The 20,155-nt window shown below is 35.9% G+C and overlaps 1 protein-coding gene across 1 annotated transcript in view; it reads right to left on the bottom strand.

The window, feature by feature from the left end:
- The window catches only part of ABCA13 (ATP binding cassette subfamily A member 13), a 200,918-nt gene that overhangs the window by 138,906 nt on the left and 41,857 nt on the right, over positions 1 to 20,155 (bottom strand). The window contains exons 18-26 of the mRNA XM_080580557.1: positions 17,559 to 17,662; positions 16,455 to 16,573; positions 14,981 to 15,153; positions 13,310 to 13,386; positions 12,502 to 12,623; positions 9,815 to 10,009; positions 7,560 to 7,718; positions 2,037 to 2,214; positions 146 to 285 (exon numbers count right to left, since the gene is read on the bottom strand). Coding sequence (XP_080436683.1) covers positions 146 to 285; positions 2,037 to 2,214; positions 7,560 to 7,718; positions 9,815 to 10,009; positions 12,502 to 12,623; positions 13,310 to 13,386; positions 14,981 to 15,153; positions 16,455 to 16,573; positions 17,559 to 17,662 — 1,267 coding nt within the window. The remainder of the gene's footprint in view (positions 1 to 145; positions 286 to 2,036; positions 2,215 to 7,559; positions 7,719 to 9,814; positions 10,010 to 12,501; positions 12,624 to 13,309; positions 13,387 to 14,980; positions 15,154 to 16,454; positions 16,574 to 17,558; positions 17,663 to 20,155) is intronic.

The following is a 20,155-nucleotide window of genomic DNA, read 5'->3' as shown; positions in this document are numbered from 1 at the left end:
TGAGAACTTGAGGGATAGGATAGATCCAGTTGTCTCAAAGGCAATTATCCAGATGCTTTTACCCACCCTGAAAGAAACGGACCTTTAAAATGAAGTACAAAGACAAAAATCAATAAACAGAAATAGTGTTTCTTTTGATACTCACCTTCTCTATCACCAGGTCAATCATGTTGATATTTGAATTGTACAGTATCTTTCCATGTAATAAAGGTTTCAGGAAAGTCCATACCAAAGCCCCATTAGAAGACTGTAAAATCTCCTGATAAAGCTTCAAGCAAAATGGAGCTGCAAAAATAAAGACAAACTCACAATTAAGAAAGTCAATACAGGTAAGGTTGGCTTTTATTTATTTATTTAATCCATTTTGAGTCTTAATTTAGGGTCTGCCACAGCAGCATGCCAGATATTATCAACTATCACTAAGCAATCACTACAGGTCCCTGAAAAGAAATTGTTTAACCACAGTCTAAGATATCATTGAGGTTGCAGAACTCTAACTGTTAGACAAGCAAAAAACAATCTAAAGAGCTTTTCACATTCCTGAAAAGCAATCTGTGAACTCCATTTGTCCTAAGTGCTGCATTAGTGCATTACAGAGTGGAAGGACAAAAAACCTCTGCACACAAAACGAATGCTGAGGAAAAGAGTCACCTTAAGAAACCAGACTAACCCTAGACTCTCAGTTGTTCTATACCTTTCTATACCTACTTATGAAAGAAAGATAACCCTTCATAAATACGGACTTCATTTGCTTATTTTCATTAAAACTACAATTAAATTAGAGTAAATAAAAAAAATGAAAGAAAGAAAAATGGCATTAGACTATGACACCTAACTTCCTGATTTGAAAAATATAAACATCATTCCTTAACTAAAAAATATCTTCCTACACCAGATTGGGTTATTAGTGTATTAGGGTGGCAGTATATCCTTCAGAACATATACCAATGAAGAGCCCCCAAGATATCCCACTGCGCTTGCATAGCACTCAAGTACAGGAAATGAGTTGCCTCTGGGAAACATTTAGATTTTTATGCCCAGCTCATGTGCATTACTTTAAAAAAAAAAAATACATTATGAGTGGATTTAGAAATATGTCATTTCATGTCATTAACAATTCCTTAAGGAAGACAAATATTATTGTATTTAACGGAAAACTAAGCCAATAACATTTAGAATCCCACGAAAGATTAAAGAAATAATCGTCAGAAATGTATCATTTAGAATGACCAGTTCTTTGCCCAGACTTTTACTTTCTTCAAGGAAACATTCATTGCTAAGCACAACCATTGCTAAATGACAGGAGAGAATTAAGAGGCTCCAAACTGGCCAGTCAAAAACAGCAATATACTAAAAGACACAGAAGACTTGCTAATCTGAGTTTGCTGTGATTTTCCCCACATGCAAGTGAACGAGGCTCAGGCAGAGCTCTGGCTCCTTACTCAAAGTGCCTGCTGGTACAGCTAAGACTGCAGAAATAGCACAGGGACACTGAAGCACCAACAAAGTTATTTGAAATATTAACATTAACCAGGCTGAGTCAAAAGTATGTTGAAGAAAGAGAGCAGAGGTGAAATTATATGAGAGAAGAGACTTTCTGAGCACTTGGTAAAGAATGGACATTTCAACTATTAAAAAACTCATTATCCGGAGGGTTTGTTTATTTTACTGCACAGTACCACCACAGCATTGTGTTCACAGAAGGAAGGCATGCAGCAATAGATTTTCAACCTCATATCTCAAAGACGTATTTTTAATACAAAGTGTTTTTAAAATATATATATAAAATCTAATAAATATGTCTCTAAGACAGGAATATTTTTATTCATTATTTGAAAGGATAGGAAACAACCAGAACTATTTGTGTCTCATCACTATTTTCTCTCAGCCATAAAATTTGTATTGATCATTCCTTGTGTTCAGGTATAGTATCAGTTGAGATGTCAGATGGTATATAAACATTTCCCTTTAATAGGGAGAAACTTTTGCAAACTGTGAAAGTATATAAGCAACTTGTTATCAATAGATTTTCTCACTCGAGTCTTCAGGAATGCCATATTTTGCCATATTGTCCTCCAAGAGTCCCGTGATTCTGGGCATGTCAATGAAGAGGTTTGCGTTGCTGAAAAATGAAGATTCTTCTCTACAGATTGCCTTGATTACAGACTCCAGGGATCCAGCAGCTGAACTTCTGAACTGCCCACCTTGCAAGAACTAGAACAAACAGAAATACAGATGAACCAAAGTTGTTTTTAGTAGCTTCAGGGAGTAGCCCTGGTGTTCTCTCAATATGGCATCCAAGGAGATCAACAGAATTAAATTGTTGAAACTGCCTACAAGAATGAGGGCCTGCTGTGCTCTTTTCTGTTCTCCTGATCATCTTTGTTGCCTGGGGGTGGCAGGGAGGTATTGCAGTTACCAGGGTACTGAATGAAAGACAGTAGTATAGCCTATTACATTAACTTTTAAAAATACTGTGTACTGGGTAAGCACAAAAGGAATGGAAATATCAGGACAACTGTACTAGAGATTCCCTGTTTCAGTTTCTGCTCTTCTGGTAGATGAGTCCTGTCTCACAAAGCAGAAACAACCATGATCATTTAGATATGAATGCTTGCAATGAAAACAGTTGTTAAAATGAAAAAAAAAAAAGTGCATATGCCATGAAAACCCAGTTTTCAAGTACATCTTTTAATTTGTTGAATGTACTTCTAGTTTTTGCATATCTCGAGTCATACCAGCTTTTACAAATGCCATTTGCTCATGACTAGCATACATCTACTGAGGACAGCAATCTGACTACTTTTATGGCTTAAGAACCATCATTAATCATATTCCTAGAATGTGCAACTTCATTTTTCAAATTACATGCTCAGTTGTAACTGGTAATTCATGGAAGGCTTCACAGGTGCATGGCTGTAAGAGGATACAACTGCAAGGCAACCTGCTGCAAAAGTATAGCTGAAGGATATATTGGCACACCTGATATTCGTTACTGTTGCAGATACATGTCAAGAAAAACATAACTGGACTATCAGATATCATTTTAAGACTGCACAACTGGCAAATAGGAAAAAGATTTTAATACATCAACAAAACATTTAACACTGAAATAAATGGACATTTGATTCACTGAAAAAAGTTGTGGGTTTGTTGTTAATCTGGCTATGTTTTTTTTTTTCATTGTTGTTATTTGAGTCATTTTTCAAAACAGTACAGCACTTTACATAAGCAATAAATCACAGTTTAGAGGTTATGCTATTAGAAACTTTTTATTACTAGCAAGTATTATTCAAAACTCAGTGTTGGTTGCCACCAGAACCTAACTGGCATACACTTTCAGCATACAGCATAGTAAACAATGGTATCTGGATTTCATAACGTCATCATCTAGCTCTTGAATTTATGTGATGGCATGGACTTCACTAGAGGAATAAACTTGATGCATTATGCTGAATAAGAGTGGTTTTGAATCCTTATTTGTGACTATTTGTACCAGAAGGGTAAATGTGGCTTATTTCAGTCAAAGAGCACAAACTTACTAATTAATTCTGGTTCCAATCAAAATAACTTGAAATTCAGATAATGAATATTTATGCAATGAAGTGCCACCAACAGACTAAATCTACTTACTGTCTTTCAACTAAATATCCACTGACTCCATAAGATACGTTTCCTAAAAGTTTGCTTTGATAAAGTAGGAGAACTATATAGGATGCCTGTTCATAAAAAATTATCTTTGATCCACTTTTTCTAGTTTAAACTAAATAAAGTAGGCAAAATCAAGGCTTTTAAATCCAGACAAGTAGCCTCCCACAAACAAAATAAGCCATTTGCAACAGACTCATGGAAAATGAAGGTTGGCAGATTAAAAGGCTATCTGGAACTGGATTGTCAAATGGGTGCAAAAAACGCATAGCATGGGGACTTCTGACCTAATTGGACAGTGGAAAGAATATTACTAGAAAAAAAAAAATTGTCTGGGGTAGAAATAACAACTATTCAATAAAGTAAACCCAAAAGTCAAGCCAAACTACATATTGCAAAGCAGATTTAAACAAAGTCATGATTATTACATGAAGAGATGAAAGAAAAAAAATGACATTTTCCTGGAAAAGCAGAGGCAGATTTAAAATAATTCAAATTTCAATGAAACCAAAAGGATAAAGGAAACAATGCAGATAAATAGATATTCCTAATTCTGCAGAGGCAAAACAACATCTCTATTATACTAAAATTTTATCAAATTTAAATGTCAACATTTGAAGCACATCTATACTCAATGATGAGTGACGCAATGCCTCAGGAAATAATGGTGATGTTTAATATGGCAAGGTATCACAATACATTTTAACGGGGAGAAGAGTTGCAGGCAAATAGTATGTGAAGAGTAGAATTTAATGCATTATCAAAGTATTGTTCCAGACCAACACAATACATTTATTTGGGAAGGCAGGTGAATTTCCTGAAAAAGATTTGATCTATCTCTAATCTAGGTAAACTCTAGAAACTAGTAAACCTTCTTATCATAGAAAACATTGATTAGCATCCATTCAATAACTATATAGTAGGTAAAGAATGGTCTTGATACTGCATGGATCCTGTTAAAAAGAAAGAAAATACTGTATCACAGAGAAGTTACTAATGGTTTTCTTGAGACTGACCTTAAGTCCATTGTAAAGAGTTTTTAGCCCTGAAAGGAGAAGTGAATTACTGAAATTTGCTACAATCTAAAATCAGAAGGCACTCAGGAGAAGCCAGATATGATACCCAGTGCAAATTATTATTTATCAGCTGAAATCATTATTTGCTATTATAAAATGTTTACCTGGGTTTGTTACTTATCCTTGATGAAATAAGAGACATAAATGTATGAAGCTTATGGAAAACGTGAATGCAAGATCAAGAAAGCCATTTTAGCAGCCATAGACATGAATGATCAGAACTACAAGAGTCACCAGCCATACTTGCCCTCAAAGACTGTACAGACTTCTTATCGCCAGCATTCAAGATTGACTTTAACACAGCATGTGATGATGTGGGTGTCTGAGACAATAGCAAGACTGTTATAAGAAAAATAAATAAATAAAAAGCAAAAACAAACACAAAAAGAAATCCGTTTAACCTAGGAAAACAGGGAAGGACTATAACTAGCCTCCTACAAACATGTGGACAAGTCAGAGAAGTTATAATTGCTACAAGACATTTTTGATACAAGAACAAATGTACTAGCCAGCGATAAATTTAATTCAGAATTTTATACATTTATGACTCCGGGAGGCTTCCTAGTAATGATAGTTTTAACACAGAACTTGTTAAATTTAGCATGGGGATTACAGAATGAGGTTGCCTTTCATTAAGTGACAGCATTCAGTAATTCAGCAAGTCCCCTCCAGCCCTGGGCTTATCTATTCATGAGTAACAAACAGGCCAAAACTTCACATTGGAAAATAAGCAAATAATTTCTAACAGCAAGCAAACAAGCTAAAATCATGATTGAAATCAGCAGTGTTTTTTCCTCAAGGGAACTATCCATTCACTCAATATAGGTAACAGCAGAAAGCAGCTCTGTATTCCAATTACTACTGGGTGGTAAATATTGAGTTTTTACATCATCTTTTATTACAACATGTAACACACCAGTTCAACCTCACATTTTACAAATATTCAAATAGTATTTCTTACTTTTCATTTTGTTCTTGAGACAAAATAAAACAACTATGTACATAACTGTTGTTTTTTGGTTTGTTTGGGGTTTTTGTTTGTTTGTTTTCTTAAATCATACTAAAACAATATTTTTTTCAATTAGCAGTTAAGGAAGGAGAGAATCTGTCTTACTCTGTGTTTAAGGTCCATATATTTTTACTTTAAAAACTTTACATGCTTTATTCGGTAATCTTTCTAGGCCACTGAACCACTTTGCTTTTGGTCATCATGAAAATAAAAATCCAGAAGAAGGAACTTCCTTGGAAATTGAGGAAAATATTTAAGGAGAAAGGTTTATAAGTAGTGTCTGCATTTTAGCAACACACTTACTTAGCAACACAAGTCAGGCCACTATAGAAAAGACAAGAAGGAAATAAAATAATCAGGAATTAAAGGTATTTATTGGAAAGCAGAAAAACGCAATTGAACCTGAAACAGAAAAGATACTTAAAAATAAACAACTTTTACTAGTCCACAAGAGTTAGAGACAGAAAGGTCCTTGAAAACATCACATAGTTAATTTATTAACAAAAGAAATAGGCACTGAGTGTTTTAATCCTCCACAAACAATTAGTTGACAAAAAACAAACAGCAATTTCTAATAAAAAAAAATGCTAAGGAATTAAAGATTGTGTCAGAAAGCAATCAAAAAAAATGTAAAACGGAACAAAAATTCTGAGGTTAAATCTGTGCTATATTACAGAATAACAGGGGTTACCATAGAGCAAAGATTAAAACTGAGACCAGATGGCCCTCTGCTGTTAGATTTATTCCTTGCAAACTTTTTTCAGTGACCTTTTGGGAAGTTCTGAGATTTCACTCTGTAAAGGAGACTTTCTTTTTTGGAAGGAAAATCTTAAATCTGACATAATTAGACCTAGTTAAAGAAGAATAGAAAAGATGAAAACCATGCCTCTGATGAAAACCAAGTATCTGGCAGTCAAAGAGCTACTCCAAAGAACAGATGCTAAAAAAAATATAACAAATATGCACAAAACAGCATTTTACAATATGCGACTTAGTCATACAGATTAGTAGCTCATGAGAACATTCAAATCACTAGGAAAAACAGTATTTAAGGCACTATTTATCAGGTATGGTAGTCACTAACCATTTTGCAATGTTTACCACTAAGGGATCTTTAGAGTTTAGTGCAATTTTAGTACCAGATTCAACCCTGTTTTCCACACATAGTAGTAATAAGGTAATGTCAGAGAGGTCAGTGGGTCTTCTTATGGAATTGGAACCTCCTCAAAAGGAGAGATCTTTTTTCTGATTTGTTCAATACTAATACATCACTGTGCTAGTTGTACAGATGTGCACAGGAACTATCCTTAATAGCAGGGACAAAAGAAATATCATCTCACTTCAGGCAACCTTTAATTTTAAATAGCAAGCAGAGCTATGACACAAGAGTATTAAAATGGACAAAACAAGAATTCTGTGGCAGATCCAAGAACTGCACATCTTATTCCTTAAAAATCAAAGGTATTTCTTATTAAACTAAGTAGTTGCTAGACAAAGAAATAGCTTATTCATTAAAAAAAAAAAAAAGTATGTCTCTCTCCAAATCACAGATAAACATGCTATATCATTAATCAGTAGCCTAACACCATATGAACTTTGGCTATGCTCTCATAAGTTACCAAAAAAAAAAAAGGTATTACAAACAACTCATTGATGTGGTCTCAAAATTACCAGAGTGCTTGAAAGAGATCAAGGTATATAGGCTCTCTTCTCTCTAACTTTCTAAGATAGAATTTCTACTTGTGTTTCTCCTTACTTAGCACACAACCCCAATAAAGCACCTCACAACGGGAATTAAGTCTGCACAAAGAAAATCATACACATACCTGCGGCAACGTGTCAAGCACACCAATGTTCTGAATTGCTTGGAGGAACACTGGAAGGTTTTCCATGACATGCTGGACTTTATTGAGAAGGGAGCTGATACTAGAGACCACATCCAGCAATGTGCTTAGTACATCACCCATCTCAGATGGTATCTTATTCTTGGAAAAGAAGGAAAAATCATGGCAATAAACTCAAAGTAGAATAAGAAATTTTAACCTTCAATGAAACACTCAAAAATATTCTGTTTCTAAAACTAATTACAAAACACTCCTGCAAATCATGTTTAACAAAGCTCCCTAGCACTCTCAAATTCACATAAAGAAAATTTCTCTTATGTTAGAACTGGCCTATGACATATGAGTAATTAAAATCCCAATAATATGTATATAAATACAAAGGTGAAGAGCTGTCCTACCCAACTTCACGCTAACAGCATCTGCAACAGTCTGCCCCTTTGGAATTCAATGTAAATGAGAACCTCTCCTTCAACAGGTTAAGGGTGCTAAACGCAACAGTTTAATATTTTTAAAATAACTTGTAATTTAAATTAAATCTAGTAACCACTTTAGTTGCTTTAGGAATCACATTAAAAAACACACTTTGCTAACAATCCATTCCTCCATTCTCATGTCTCATACATGATGTTTTTTACATAAAATAATTATGTGTTTTTCATACTCTATTTGACCAAAGTTCAACTGTCCTTTTGCTTTTGCCACCATGCGTGTTTTGACATTAAGAATTTTCTCTCTCTCCCTTGTTTTTATAGGCCATTTAAGATGTTATGGTAGTGCAGACTGATTTATCAAGTTACCTGACTATGCATGATAATAAAAACAATATAATCTCATTATATACTTCCAGCTGCTTCCTCTGATTATCTTTATTTTATCCACCTGTGTTTGACTAAGACACTTCCTACTATAATAATGTCTGTTCCTAATTTTCTTCTCAGGCTTCACCTGCTTTCACACATTCAAAACATAAATATACCATAATAAACTTTTATTTGATTAAAACATTACCAAAACTTCCACAAAAATTTAGGATGAGCTAATAGCATTTTTTATTCTGTACTAGGAATTCATTATGCTTCAGCAGGGTTCAGTAAAAAAGCCCATCTGAAAGAGCACTGTTTTTTCTTCTTTTTCGTCCACTTCCTCCCATAATATAATCCAGGATCTATGGCTTTTGAACAAAATGTTCTTCCTCACTCTGCTATAGTTGTCTTTCAGCTATTTGTACTTAATAATGACCCCCAAAAAAATGAAATAAACGACTGCTATTTACCACAAATCCCATCTAATAATTTTGCTCTTACAAGTAGAAGCACCTTACTGAAAACCTACATTAGATTCCAGATTATCTATAATTATATAGACAAAACAGATTTGCTGCAGACTTCTTCATCCCCTTTATTATAGTTTTGGCACTGTATTATTCTCATTATTTTCCAGGAGTATACATACACTGTCTGCCACCACCATCAGTCTTCTAGGATTCTTCTACCTGGGTAAATAACTGCAGGGTATTTTCAGTTGGATTAGACTGAGTGGATGCCAACAGACACTGTCGCCATCACAATCATTTGGTTGCATTAAGCATTGTTAAGGACCACGGAGAGGTTATGAATCAGGTTAAAGTCATCTGTCTCAGGTCACATAAAATATGTGGATTTTGCCCTTATAGAAAGACTTATCCTGAGAGCTGGAAAAGCATAATACATTCTTCCTGAAGGAGCCACCTGAATTCTGTGTGATTACCATTACAAATAAAATGTGTTCCAGGGTGCTATGATTTCTTCCTAGGAAATAAGTTTGCAATTCATGTAATGTGGGTTCCTATGATGGTTTCAGTTTCAATGATGTCAAATCAGTGTTTCACACTTAGAGATTAAGTGACTAATCCCATGAACTGCAAATTCTGCAAAAGATTAATAAAACTGCATCTCTGACTTTCTGTTTTCTCTAATACTTTCATAATTAATTCATCAGTGATAATTTTCCTGAGGAATCAAGAAATGGAATACAGTAGGATCTACCACTCCCATTCAACTGTTATGTTTGTTTTGTGGAGCTAAACGAAGACAAAAAGCACCATGTGGCCAGTGCTTGCTTCCACAGATAAAGAACATCTGAAGCAACAACTTTCATTACATTCATTAACTGAATTATTCGTTTGTGTCCCTGCATGCTTTAGACCACCTTCAAAAGAAAAGCGTAAGTACTGAATGATTTATTTTCCCCCATCTTACCGTGTAAATGATATGACGTAAATTCAAATTCTGTATAATCAGTACAAACATGGTATACATGTCCAGTGCTGGTAAAGAACATATTTCTTCTACTGCCAGAGAAGTTTTGTTGATTTCAGGTAGCTTTAGCAACAAGCTAAGTACTTCTTCATCACATCTTCCAGTTAAAGCTCCCACAAAGGCACTGTAAAAAACCTATCACAGTGTATGTATATCAACATTTTTTCTCCCCAAAATGCATGACCTTGTTTTATAGTCAATAAAATGAGAATTTGTCACAGTAACATAACAATTTGCAGTTGTCAACAGAACTGAAAGAATGAACTATACAGCTCTCTAACAGATTGGTGTGTTCTCACTTTAAATTCTATGTGCCTATAAACAGATGAAATATATTTCTTATAAACATTTATTTTTTCATTTCTGAACAGGTCAATAATTCATTCTATGAGCACTGATACCATAAACAGGTATATTAACAATGCTGCCCATACCCATTCCAACAGATATACATCTTTGCAGCAGAAACACCTGAAGATCAGAATGTAGATGTGTGAATCATTTTAAAGTCAAACAATATGGACTTCCTTCTTTCAGAGGGTGCACACAAAATACTTAGGGATGACACAATGTTCACTCTCAGCCAGCTCACATTTCTCAGTTCAACAGTCTTTTGAAATTATTTAACACAGAAAGAAGAGACAAAATCCCAAGCAGACCTTGGGTGAAACTACAATAAAGGCTCCTTGGATTATATTTTTCTTCCTACAAATATTTCACACAAAGACAAATGCTGGCAGCCCAGATATATCAGTACTCAGGGCTCTGCTGTACTCCCTAGGTTGGAACCCACCTGTATTGCCTCCACTGAATGCATCTGCAGCTGGTATCATCACCCAGTGAGGGAGAGGATCGCCAACAAAATCAAATTGGGAGCCACAGTTGGCTGAGGCATGCAACTTAATTCTTTAATTCCTATAAACATTTTAATCTGCAACCTACTGAATTTCAGATTCTTTTTCTAGAATTTTGTCTTTGTGATTCCAAAGCACTTCTATACCTTTAAATATTGACATTTTGTATGTGTATAGAGACCAGAATATGAGTGTAGATATAATTCCACTAGCAGTATAAGAGGTTACTGATTTGGACTTCTTGTTTTAAAGGAAGTTTGATTCATGCCCTACAAGAACGTTACAGTTTCACTCCACTTTTAATTCATTCAGTGTTTTACTTACTAGATCAAGTCCCCCTGAACTTTCCTTACAGCTTTGTGAGTACCAGAGCTATGCCAAACTCCGATGTTCAGTGAATGAATGCGTATAATCTTGAGATTAAAAATTTTGAGCCAGTTTTAAATACAATTCCATGGCAATGAAGATGGCCAGAGCATAATATTGAGGCAGAAAGGTTAATCACAGCAAGTATGAGCAACTATCCCAGAAGCAAGCACATTAGTACTGTACAATCACAGAAATCCAGGGCTGCAAAGGGCCTGTGAGTATCACTATGTTTTTCTGACAGTGGCCATATAAACCACAAAAGTAATAGGTCATGCTTAAATTATAGCTTGAAAAAGTATTTGTATATATTTTATAATCACTAAGAGACATAGGCTTTAATGCTCCAGTTGGACTGAGGGAAAATTTAAGTGCTTATGCACACACACACACACAAAAAAAAAAAAAATCTGTATAAATATGCATATGTGGGATGTGTGCATATATCCGAACTCTACATAGTACTCTGGAAAAAAAAAAAAAAAAAAAAGAGAGAGAGAGAGAGAGAGAATAGAAAATCATTTGAAAAGTCAGTCAATTAGCATTATTATTCCAAAAGATCAAAGGTGCACAAAATCCTATTTAACTGAATCACTTCCAGATGACTTCTCTCATTACCATTTACTGGTATCAAAATAACAAGCTAACAATAAAGGAAGCCACATTGCCAAAGGAGAAGAAGAACAAATAATCTACAAGTAGTTATGATTGTCTGAACTGCTTTTTTTTAATAGACACACTTTCAAGAAGAAAACTTGCAACTATTTTTGCAAGTGGAGCATTAGTGCCATCCAGTGGCTGCTTGATGGACCTGACCAATTTATACCAAATGTACCTCCAACTCTTTTCGGTCACACGGGCATTAACAGGAGAGGGAACATGCAGTCAGCTGGCAGCTTTCATAATTTCTACTATATGATTGCAGGGATCACCAGAAACGGCAGCAATGGCAACTCACACAGTCCTTCACTCAGAAGACTTACACAATCCAGCCTTAGACAATATTCAACAGACAAGTAAACAGATAAAATGAAGGTAAGGCAAAATACAGATGAGAATATAAGAACAATGAGGAGCACACCACATAAAATAAAACAAATCAGACTACTCTGTATTGCAGGACTCAGAAGTGGGAAGATACAAAATGATTTCTTCAGCAGTCTCACCTTCTCAACACTACCAAGATAGCAAAGCTCAAATTCAGTGTCAGCACAAACGAGTGCACGAATCACATTTAGACAAGACTGATGCTACTGTAAGTTTTTCTCTTAATGCTTCATATTGTTATTTTCAACATGTGACAAGTGAAAATAGAAGATTCCACGCATACAAGTTGGCTTTTATTTCAGTTGTCAGAGTAGGCTATGGGTCAACCTGTTAATTTAACACTTCTTTTTGATCTTTTACCTTTGAATAAGAGATACTGGCTTCCAAGATAGCACTGAAAGTTTCTTCAGAAATGTTGACAGAAGAAAGAATGTCCAGCCTCAGCTCAGTAATATTCTGCACACAATCTTTGACTTTCATATCTGGAAGAGAAGCAAAATAATGCCAACAGTACCAATCTGCTTAAGTTCCCAACAGACTGTAGCCTCCTCTCTAGAGTTATTCTGAGAGGTCACAAAGGGCATAAAAATTTCATATCATGTAATTCACTTCTACATCAAATTTAAAGGTCATTCTCATGGCAGACTGAAGGGCTTGTGCATCTGTTTGCATTATCCTAACAGAGCATGGGTTACCCCACAACCCTGTGTTATGAGAACATATGAAGTTAGTGAAGCAGCCTTTTGTCCTTTAATCCTTTAAGATTTTCTTCTTCCACTAACTTGAGTCCTCTCTCCAATGACTCACTGCATATTACTGAATAGGCTAAACTATGCTGTCATGTGCTAAGACAAGTACATGCACCTGTATAACGTTGTCAATCTCCATAAGCAGCATACCTTTACAGTTTAAAAAAAAAAGAATGACATTGTTTTGAAAAAAAAAAAAGAAGAAAAAGAAAAAGGAAAAGGAAAAGGAAAAGGAAAAGGAAAAGGAAAAGGAAAAGGAAAAGGAAAAGGAAAAGGAAAAGGAAAAGGAAAAGGAAAAGGAAAAGGAAAAGGAAAAGAAAAAGAAAAAGAAAAAGAAAAAGAAAAAGAAAAAGAAAAAGAAAAAAAAGAAAGAAACAGCACTGACTTTCAAAAAATTACTGAAGAAAATAACAACTCACCATTCAAAAGATTAAAATTTCTAAGAAAAGCTAGCACAGGATTTTCTGACAACTGTAGTTCCCAATTTTCAGCCAACCTGAAATGAAAGCCTTAGATTCACACTTTATCAGAACTAAGTCATTGACTTCAGTATGTATTAAAAAATATCACAAATAGTGAAACAGTCATGAACTGAGGCAAAAGGGTCAAGTTACACTCTGTGCACACTGTGCATGAGGTAGGGACCTCCACACACCTTCCCATGCTGTGCTTATTTTTAATAAAATTTGAATTTATTTTTTATAAACTTAATACATTTTAATAAAGAGATAAAAAAACCTAGGGATATAAAGCACTGCTGATCCAAACCATAGAATCATTAAGGTTGGAAAAGATCTTCAAGATCATCTGGTGCAAGCATCACCCTACTACCAATATCACCAACTAAACCATGTCCCTAAGCACCAGGTCCAACCTTTCCTTGAATGCACCCAGGAACGGTGATGCTGCCACCTCCCTGGGCAACCCATTCTGACTCCTGACTATTCCTTCTGAGAAGATATGTCTTTTAATTTCCAACCTAAACCTCCCTTGGCACAACTTGAGGCCATTCCCTCTAGTCCTAGCACTAGTTACCTGTGAGAAGAGGCCGACCCCCAGCTCCCCACACCTTCCTTTCAGGCAGTTGTAGAGACCAATAAGGTCTCCCTTGAGCCTCCTCTTCTCCAGACTAAACAACCCCAGTTCCCTCAGCTGCTCCTCATAGGACTTGTGTTCCAGGCCCTTCGCCAGCTTCGTAATCCTTCTCTGGACATGCTCCAGGGCCTCGATGTCCTTCTTGTAGTGAGGGGACCAAAACTGAACAGAGTACTCAAGGTGCAGCCTCACCAGAGCAGAGTAATGAATTAAGTCTATCTAATTCTACTTCAAGTAATAAAGAGTATAGACACTTCAGACATTATTTGCCATTAAAACACTGGATGCAAGTATATGGCCTAAAAGAAGAACATCCAGGCTCACGTTCTTCCATGTTATTACAGTAATTCACATTTAAGCCTATTATACAAATAATCAGATATACTAGAACAGCAACAATTATAAGAAGGGCCACTTTTATCTGGCAATTCATTTGAAATAATCTATCACAGTAGTTTTATTTGTTCACTTAAAATCTACTATTTTTTCGCAAGTAAAAAACAAATATTTGAAATTATTCAGAGCTCAATCCTGATAGTTTACAAGCACCATCCCATGTTTCTGACTGTCTGAACTGACCTGAATGTTTAATGTTTTCTGAAATATATCCAGCTGCTGAGAGGACAAGTGCATAGCAAAACAGCTTTAAATTTTAAAAAAAAAAAAAAAAAGATATCAACATTTTGAGGTAATGGAAAATAATTTTTTTCTTAGTTGTGATTCAGAGCATTCAAAGCATTCCTTGTGAAGCAGCAAGATGTGTTGCAAGGGCTCAGCAAAAGCATAAAGGTTTTTGGAAATATCCAGAATTTTACTAAATTGGAACCTAAATAATTTGTGCATTGTATCTGCTCAATTTTCAGCTACATGAACAAAGCTTAAAGAGATTTTGATTAAAAGTATTTCTCCTGTAATTACATAATTTATAACATACAAGCACAAAATAGCATCACTAACAAGAAACATTTTGAGTACCAAAATGTAAAAGGCTTTACATTTGCAAGGGTCTCTGAATGTTCCCCAACATTAGTTGACATTCACAGCTGCCATCAGTGGTATTCCATAAGGCTCTCAGGAAACTCTCCAGGGTATTTGAAAGTTTCTGGTTTATATATGCCATGCTCTCACAATCCCCCTTGTTGAAAGCAAGCCACATTCTTTCAATGTGCTGCAAAACAGAGTGATCAATTTGTTAGCAAATTCATGAGATCGTGTTATTTCTTGAAGTAGAAGGTCTTGGCAATCAAATAAGGCATATTTTCAAATGAGAATGTGGGTAAGGTACTACTCATTTATTCGTTGTATTTGTAATTGAAAGTGGACCAAAGATTTTCAAGAACCAAGGAATTCTCAAAGATTTCAGTTTTGAAAACAAGTGTGCTTGTGAATTTGACGTAACATCAGGGATGTTCATCCAATAACAGAAATGCCAAAATTTGTGACATTTCATTTCAATAAAATCTTTTTATAATTGTAGGCTAACCATTTTTTAGTTTTCTTAAATAACTGGTCTAAACATCACTTTCTTTTCAGCAAACTGAGAATTCTGGATACCCGTGTAAAAGACATTTCTTGTTTTATGCTTTGCATAGAATTCAGGAGAAAATAAGTCAAAATTCACATTTCTGATCTTACTTTATTTTTTCATTTTTTTGCAGAAGTATGTCATGGAGCACTGGAGACTCCAGAAATACATCTGTTCAGCAAAAGACTACTTTGAGATATGAGTGGTGTTTCTGACACCTTGTTTACATTAAAATATTGAATTTCCATTCATGTCAGCAAAATCTCCAGGTAGAGAGAGTACAGACTGGAAGAACTATTTCATGAACAGGGGAAGTAAATTAAGTACTAAAAGCATGAAGCTAGTATTTTCTATGTGAGTGTACATGCAAGCATGCATGCACATGTCTGCCTATGATATCCAAAGGCCTGTTTCCTGCTCTGGACAAGTGACTGAAATGACAAATGTTACTTCTCCCAACCAGGACTGCTGGAAATTTCATATACTGTTAAGAAAAACAAAAACTGACCTCAACAAGTAATGACAATTTCTATTTTAGTTGGAATAAGTCTGACTAAGAAGTCTATTTGTATTTAGCTTGATCTTACATCTGTTCCTGTAAAGATTTAAAAGAATAAATGTACTCTTATTCATGAGATTAGCAGTATCGCAATATTTAAAAACTAAAATGACCTGCTGTTTGGTATTGAATGGTGTTTTACTTATTCATGATACAGTAATTTTAGTTATATTTACAGCTGTCAAAGCTCAGTAATATTTACTTAAAAATCCCTTCTGTGTATCACTGTAAAACTCCTCAGAACTATACCCATACAAACCTTAGCTTTGTAAAGTCACTATGGGAAGCAATCATTCAGAGAACAGGAAAAAAATACTCCTGACATTAGTTCCCAAAGTTTAATGCATCTGTACATAACACCTGTAGGTGTGGAAACCACTCAAACCTGATAATGATCTTGAACCAAATTGATTCCTTCAATGACAGAGACAAGTAAATGACTCATTATGTCATCTTTACACTTTGTGACAACACAGAAAAAGTTGCTGGCGACAGCTGGTTCTTCTGTAAGAGAAAATGTCCAAAGCTTAATCAGTTACAAATAAATAAGTAACCACTGTCATCAGATTAACAGTTGACCAAACAAAAAGGGACAGAAAAGTTTTTAAAAAGAAATTTTGATATGTTAAAGGCACTGAAAAATATTTCTGGTCAGACTTATTTTCCATTAGAGGACAAGAAAGGCTTGTTTGATTAAATTCCCATTACTGTTCTCCATAACATAATACGAAATTATATGCTTACATCACTACAGAGCCTTTCTCAAAGTGCGGGTCTTGGGCACCCATATGCAAAGAATAAGATTAAGGCATTCAAATTAGAGCAATTTGTTGAAGGTGAAGTTATTCAGCTACAGGTAGCCAATCCACTGGATCCACTGGGCTCAATTTAGCTCAATCCACGCCGAAGTGGGAGGTGAAACTTCATTTATACACTTGCCCCATTTTTCCTTTCTATCAGCTATAAGCTGCATTAAAAAAAAAAAAAAAAAAAAAAAAAAAAAAAAAAACACTCTAGCTCATTAAAAAACTGCTGCAACATGACTCAGTTCACTAGGCTAACAGTAAAATGTCCAGTAGAAAAAGGCAAGACAAAACCTAAATGCCATGCCTATACAGCCGTTTGCTGGGTTTGAGAGTTGAATCAAGGATGAAGAGGTCCTGGTGTGTCAGAGCAAGCGCAGAAGCGCAGGAAGAGGGGAAAGAGCACATGCCTAAAAATGAGAGAAGAGAGGAATAGTTGCCAGACCACCTGCTTTCACTGAGATTTTGAATCAATGTGACCATTCTGAAAATCATCCCTTTATGTGATCTGCGTCAAAATATTTTCCTTTGCCATTGCTAGGATCGTTTTCCTGCATCAGTATGCTTGCCTTACTTGGCATCACCAAAATTTGCTGAATTTTACAAAGGGTTGCTCATAGTAAAGTCTTTACATTATGCTACTAATACATATGGTGACACAAGCAGTCACTACAACAGTAACCAACCTGAAAAGATTTTAAGAATATTCAAAATAGCAAACTGCAACTTATGCAATAGAACACTAGCAGGGTGTAAATGCTCCTGAAGAATCTTGCATATCTTAGATGCTCTGTGGAAAGATTAGTAAGAAAGCATTATAAGAAAGCAAGGATATCATAGAAAATTTTCAGTAAGTGACTACATACAACTACAATCACAATGGATCATATTAGGATTTCAAAATTAACAGTTATACGACTAACCGTTAGTCTGACATGCTATTACATTTGTCTGAACTGTTTCAGAATCAGAACATAAAACTTCCAGGAAACAAAAAGAAAAAAGCAGGTTTTCATCGAAGTAAAATATGATCTGATTTCTTATGACCTTAGGAGTGCAAAAAAAGCACTCTAGGAAAATAAGCAAAATCATAACCAGTGTTAAGCTAGTTTGCAGAAACACGGAGCTCACAGAACCTACTGATTTGATGGCAAAGAGCAGAACACTCAACAACTCTGAAAATCAGCATTTGGGGAAGATAAACAATGTTTCTAACATTGCTTTCGATCTTTCAATAGCCTGGGCTAATACTGACCATTAGTCTGACATATTTGTATAAAGTGGATCATAAAGGTCTGAAAAACACATCAGAGTCATGCATCATCTCCATTATGCTGTTTCTCTGCTGGGCTACGTCAGTAGAATCAGTAGTCCCACGAGCAAGACACCCTACAGATCTGTGTTGCAACCAAAGCAACCATCTCGTGGGATTCACTCACTGAGTATTACTTAAATGCAGCAACACTTGTCTAGCAGTACTTTTATTAAATGAGTTGTCAGTAAAGGTTTCCCAGAAGGAGAGTTTCCTCTGCTGCTAGATTACATATTAGAGGAACCTGTCAAAAATTATCTTGGGCTGAATCTTCCTTCAGAAAATGTATTTGTTAAACTGAATAACTTAATAGATGAGCATATATTATTATATATTATATAGTTAATATGTATGACTATATATATGTGTGTATATATATATTAACTATATATCATGGCTTGGGTTGGAAGGGACCTCAAAGACCATCTAGTTCCAACACCACTGCCATACGCAGAGATGCCACCCACTAGATCTGGTTGGCCAAGGCTCCATCCATCCTGGCCTTGAATGCCTCCAGGGATGGGGCACATCCACAACTTCTCTGGGCAACCTGTTCCAGTGTCTCACCACCCTTACAGTGAAGAATTTCTTCCTAATGCCTAGTCTAAATATATCCTCTCTTAGTTTAAGACCATTCCCCCTTGTCCTATCATCATCTACCCAAGTGCCCCTCTCCACCCTTTTTATAAGCCTCCTTTAAGTATTGAAAGGCTGCAATGAGTTCTCTCTGGAGCCTTCTCTTCTCCAGGCTGAACATCCCCAGTTCTCTCAGCCCTTCTTCATAGGAGGTGCACTCTGATCACCTTTGTGGCCGTCCTTTGGGCTCGTTCTAAGATGTCCACATCTTTCTTGTGCTGGGGGCCCCAGACCTGGATGCAGTACTCCAAGTGGGGACTCATGAGGGCAGAGTAGAGGGGCACAATCACCTCCATCGACTTGCTGGTCACTCCTCTTTTGATGGAGCACAGAATGCAGTTGGCCTTGTGGGCTGCCAGCATGCACTATTGGTTCATGTCAAGCCTTTTGTCCACCAGAACGCCCAAGTCTCTCTTCACAGGGCTGCTCTGAATGAGTTCTTCTCCCAGTCTGTACTCGTGTATGGGATTGCCCCAACCCAGGTGCAGCACCTTATGCTTGGACTTGTTGAACCTCATGCGGTTCACATAGGCCCACTTCTCCAGCCTATCCAGGTCCCTTTGGATGGCATCTCTTCCTTCTTTGGTATCAACTGCACCACTCAGCTTGGTGTCATCTGCAAACTTGCTGAGGGTGCACTCAATCCCCATGTCTAAGTCATTGATAAAGATATTGAAAAGCACAGGTCCCAAGAGAGACCCCTGAGGGACACCACTGGCCTCCATCTGGACATAGACCCATTGACCACTACTCTCTGGGTGCAGCCACTGAGCCACTTCCTTATCCACTGAATGGTCCACTCTTCAAATCTATATCTTTCTAATTTAGATATTAGGATGTCATGTGGGACTGTGTCAAAAAAGCCTTACAGAAGTCCAAGTAGATGACATCAGTCTATCTTCCCTTGTCAACCGATGTTAATTGATTATATTATATATAATACATACTATACACACATATATATTAACTGAGCAATTTTATATACATTCAAATATACTATAGTCACAGTCACAAAAGGGACATCATGTTTGCATAAGTCACCAGCAATTTTAAGTTATTTTCACTCAGAGTTAATGTGGGTTTTTAAAAGGAGGAGCACCAATAAAAATTTTCTGGTTTTTTGTTTGTTTTTTTTTCTCTCCATTTATCTTTTCCTTGTACAAAGAACTAATATAAAGCTTCCTGAATTTTCTCACTGTTGTTGAAAAAGCATGTAAGTGCTATACTCTTTTCTGGTTTTAAGTGCTCAGAACAAATTCTTGAAGGAGCTAGTGCACAAGCTTGAGTCACTCTTTGCACAGTTTTAAAACATTTGTTCATTGAAGACCTGAAACC

Source organism: Anser brachyrhynchus, assembly GCF_964034855.1.
Source record: "Anser brachyrhynchus genome assembly, chromosome: 2".
In the NCBI taxonomy this organism is placed as follows: domain Eukaryota; kingdom Metazoa; phylum Chordata; class Aves; order Anseriformes; family Anatidae; genus Anser; species Anser brachyrhynchus.
This window is presented reverse-complemented; position numbering and strand designations above follow the sequence as displayed.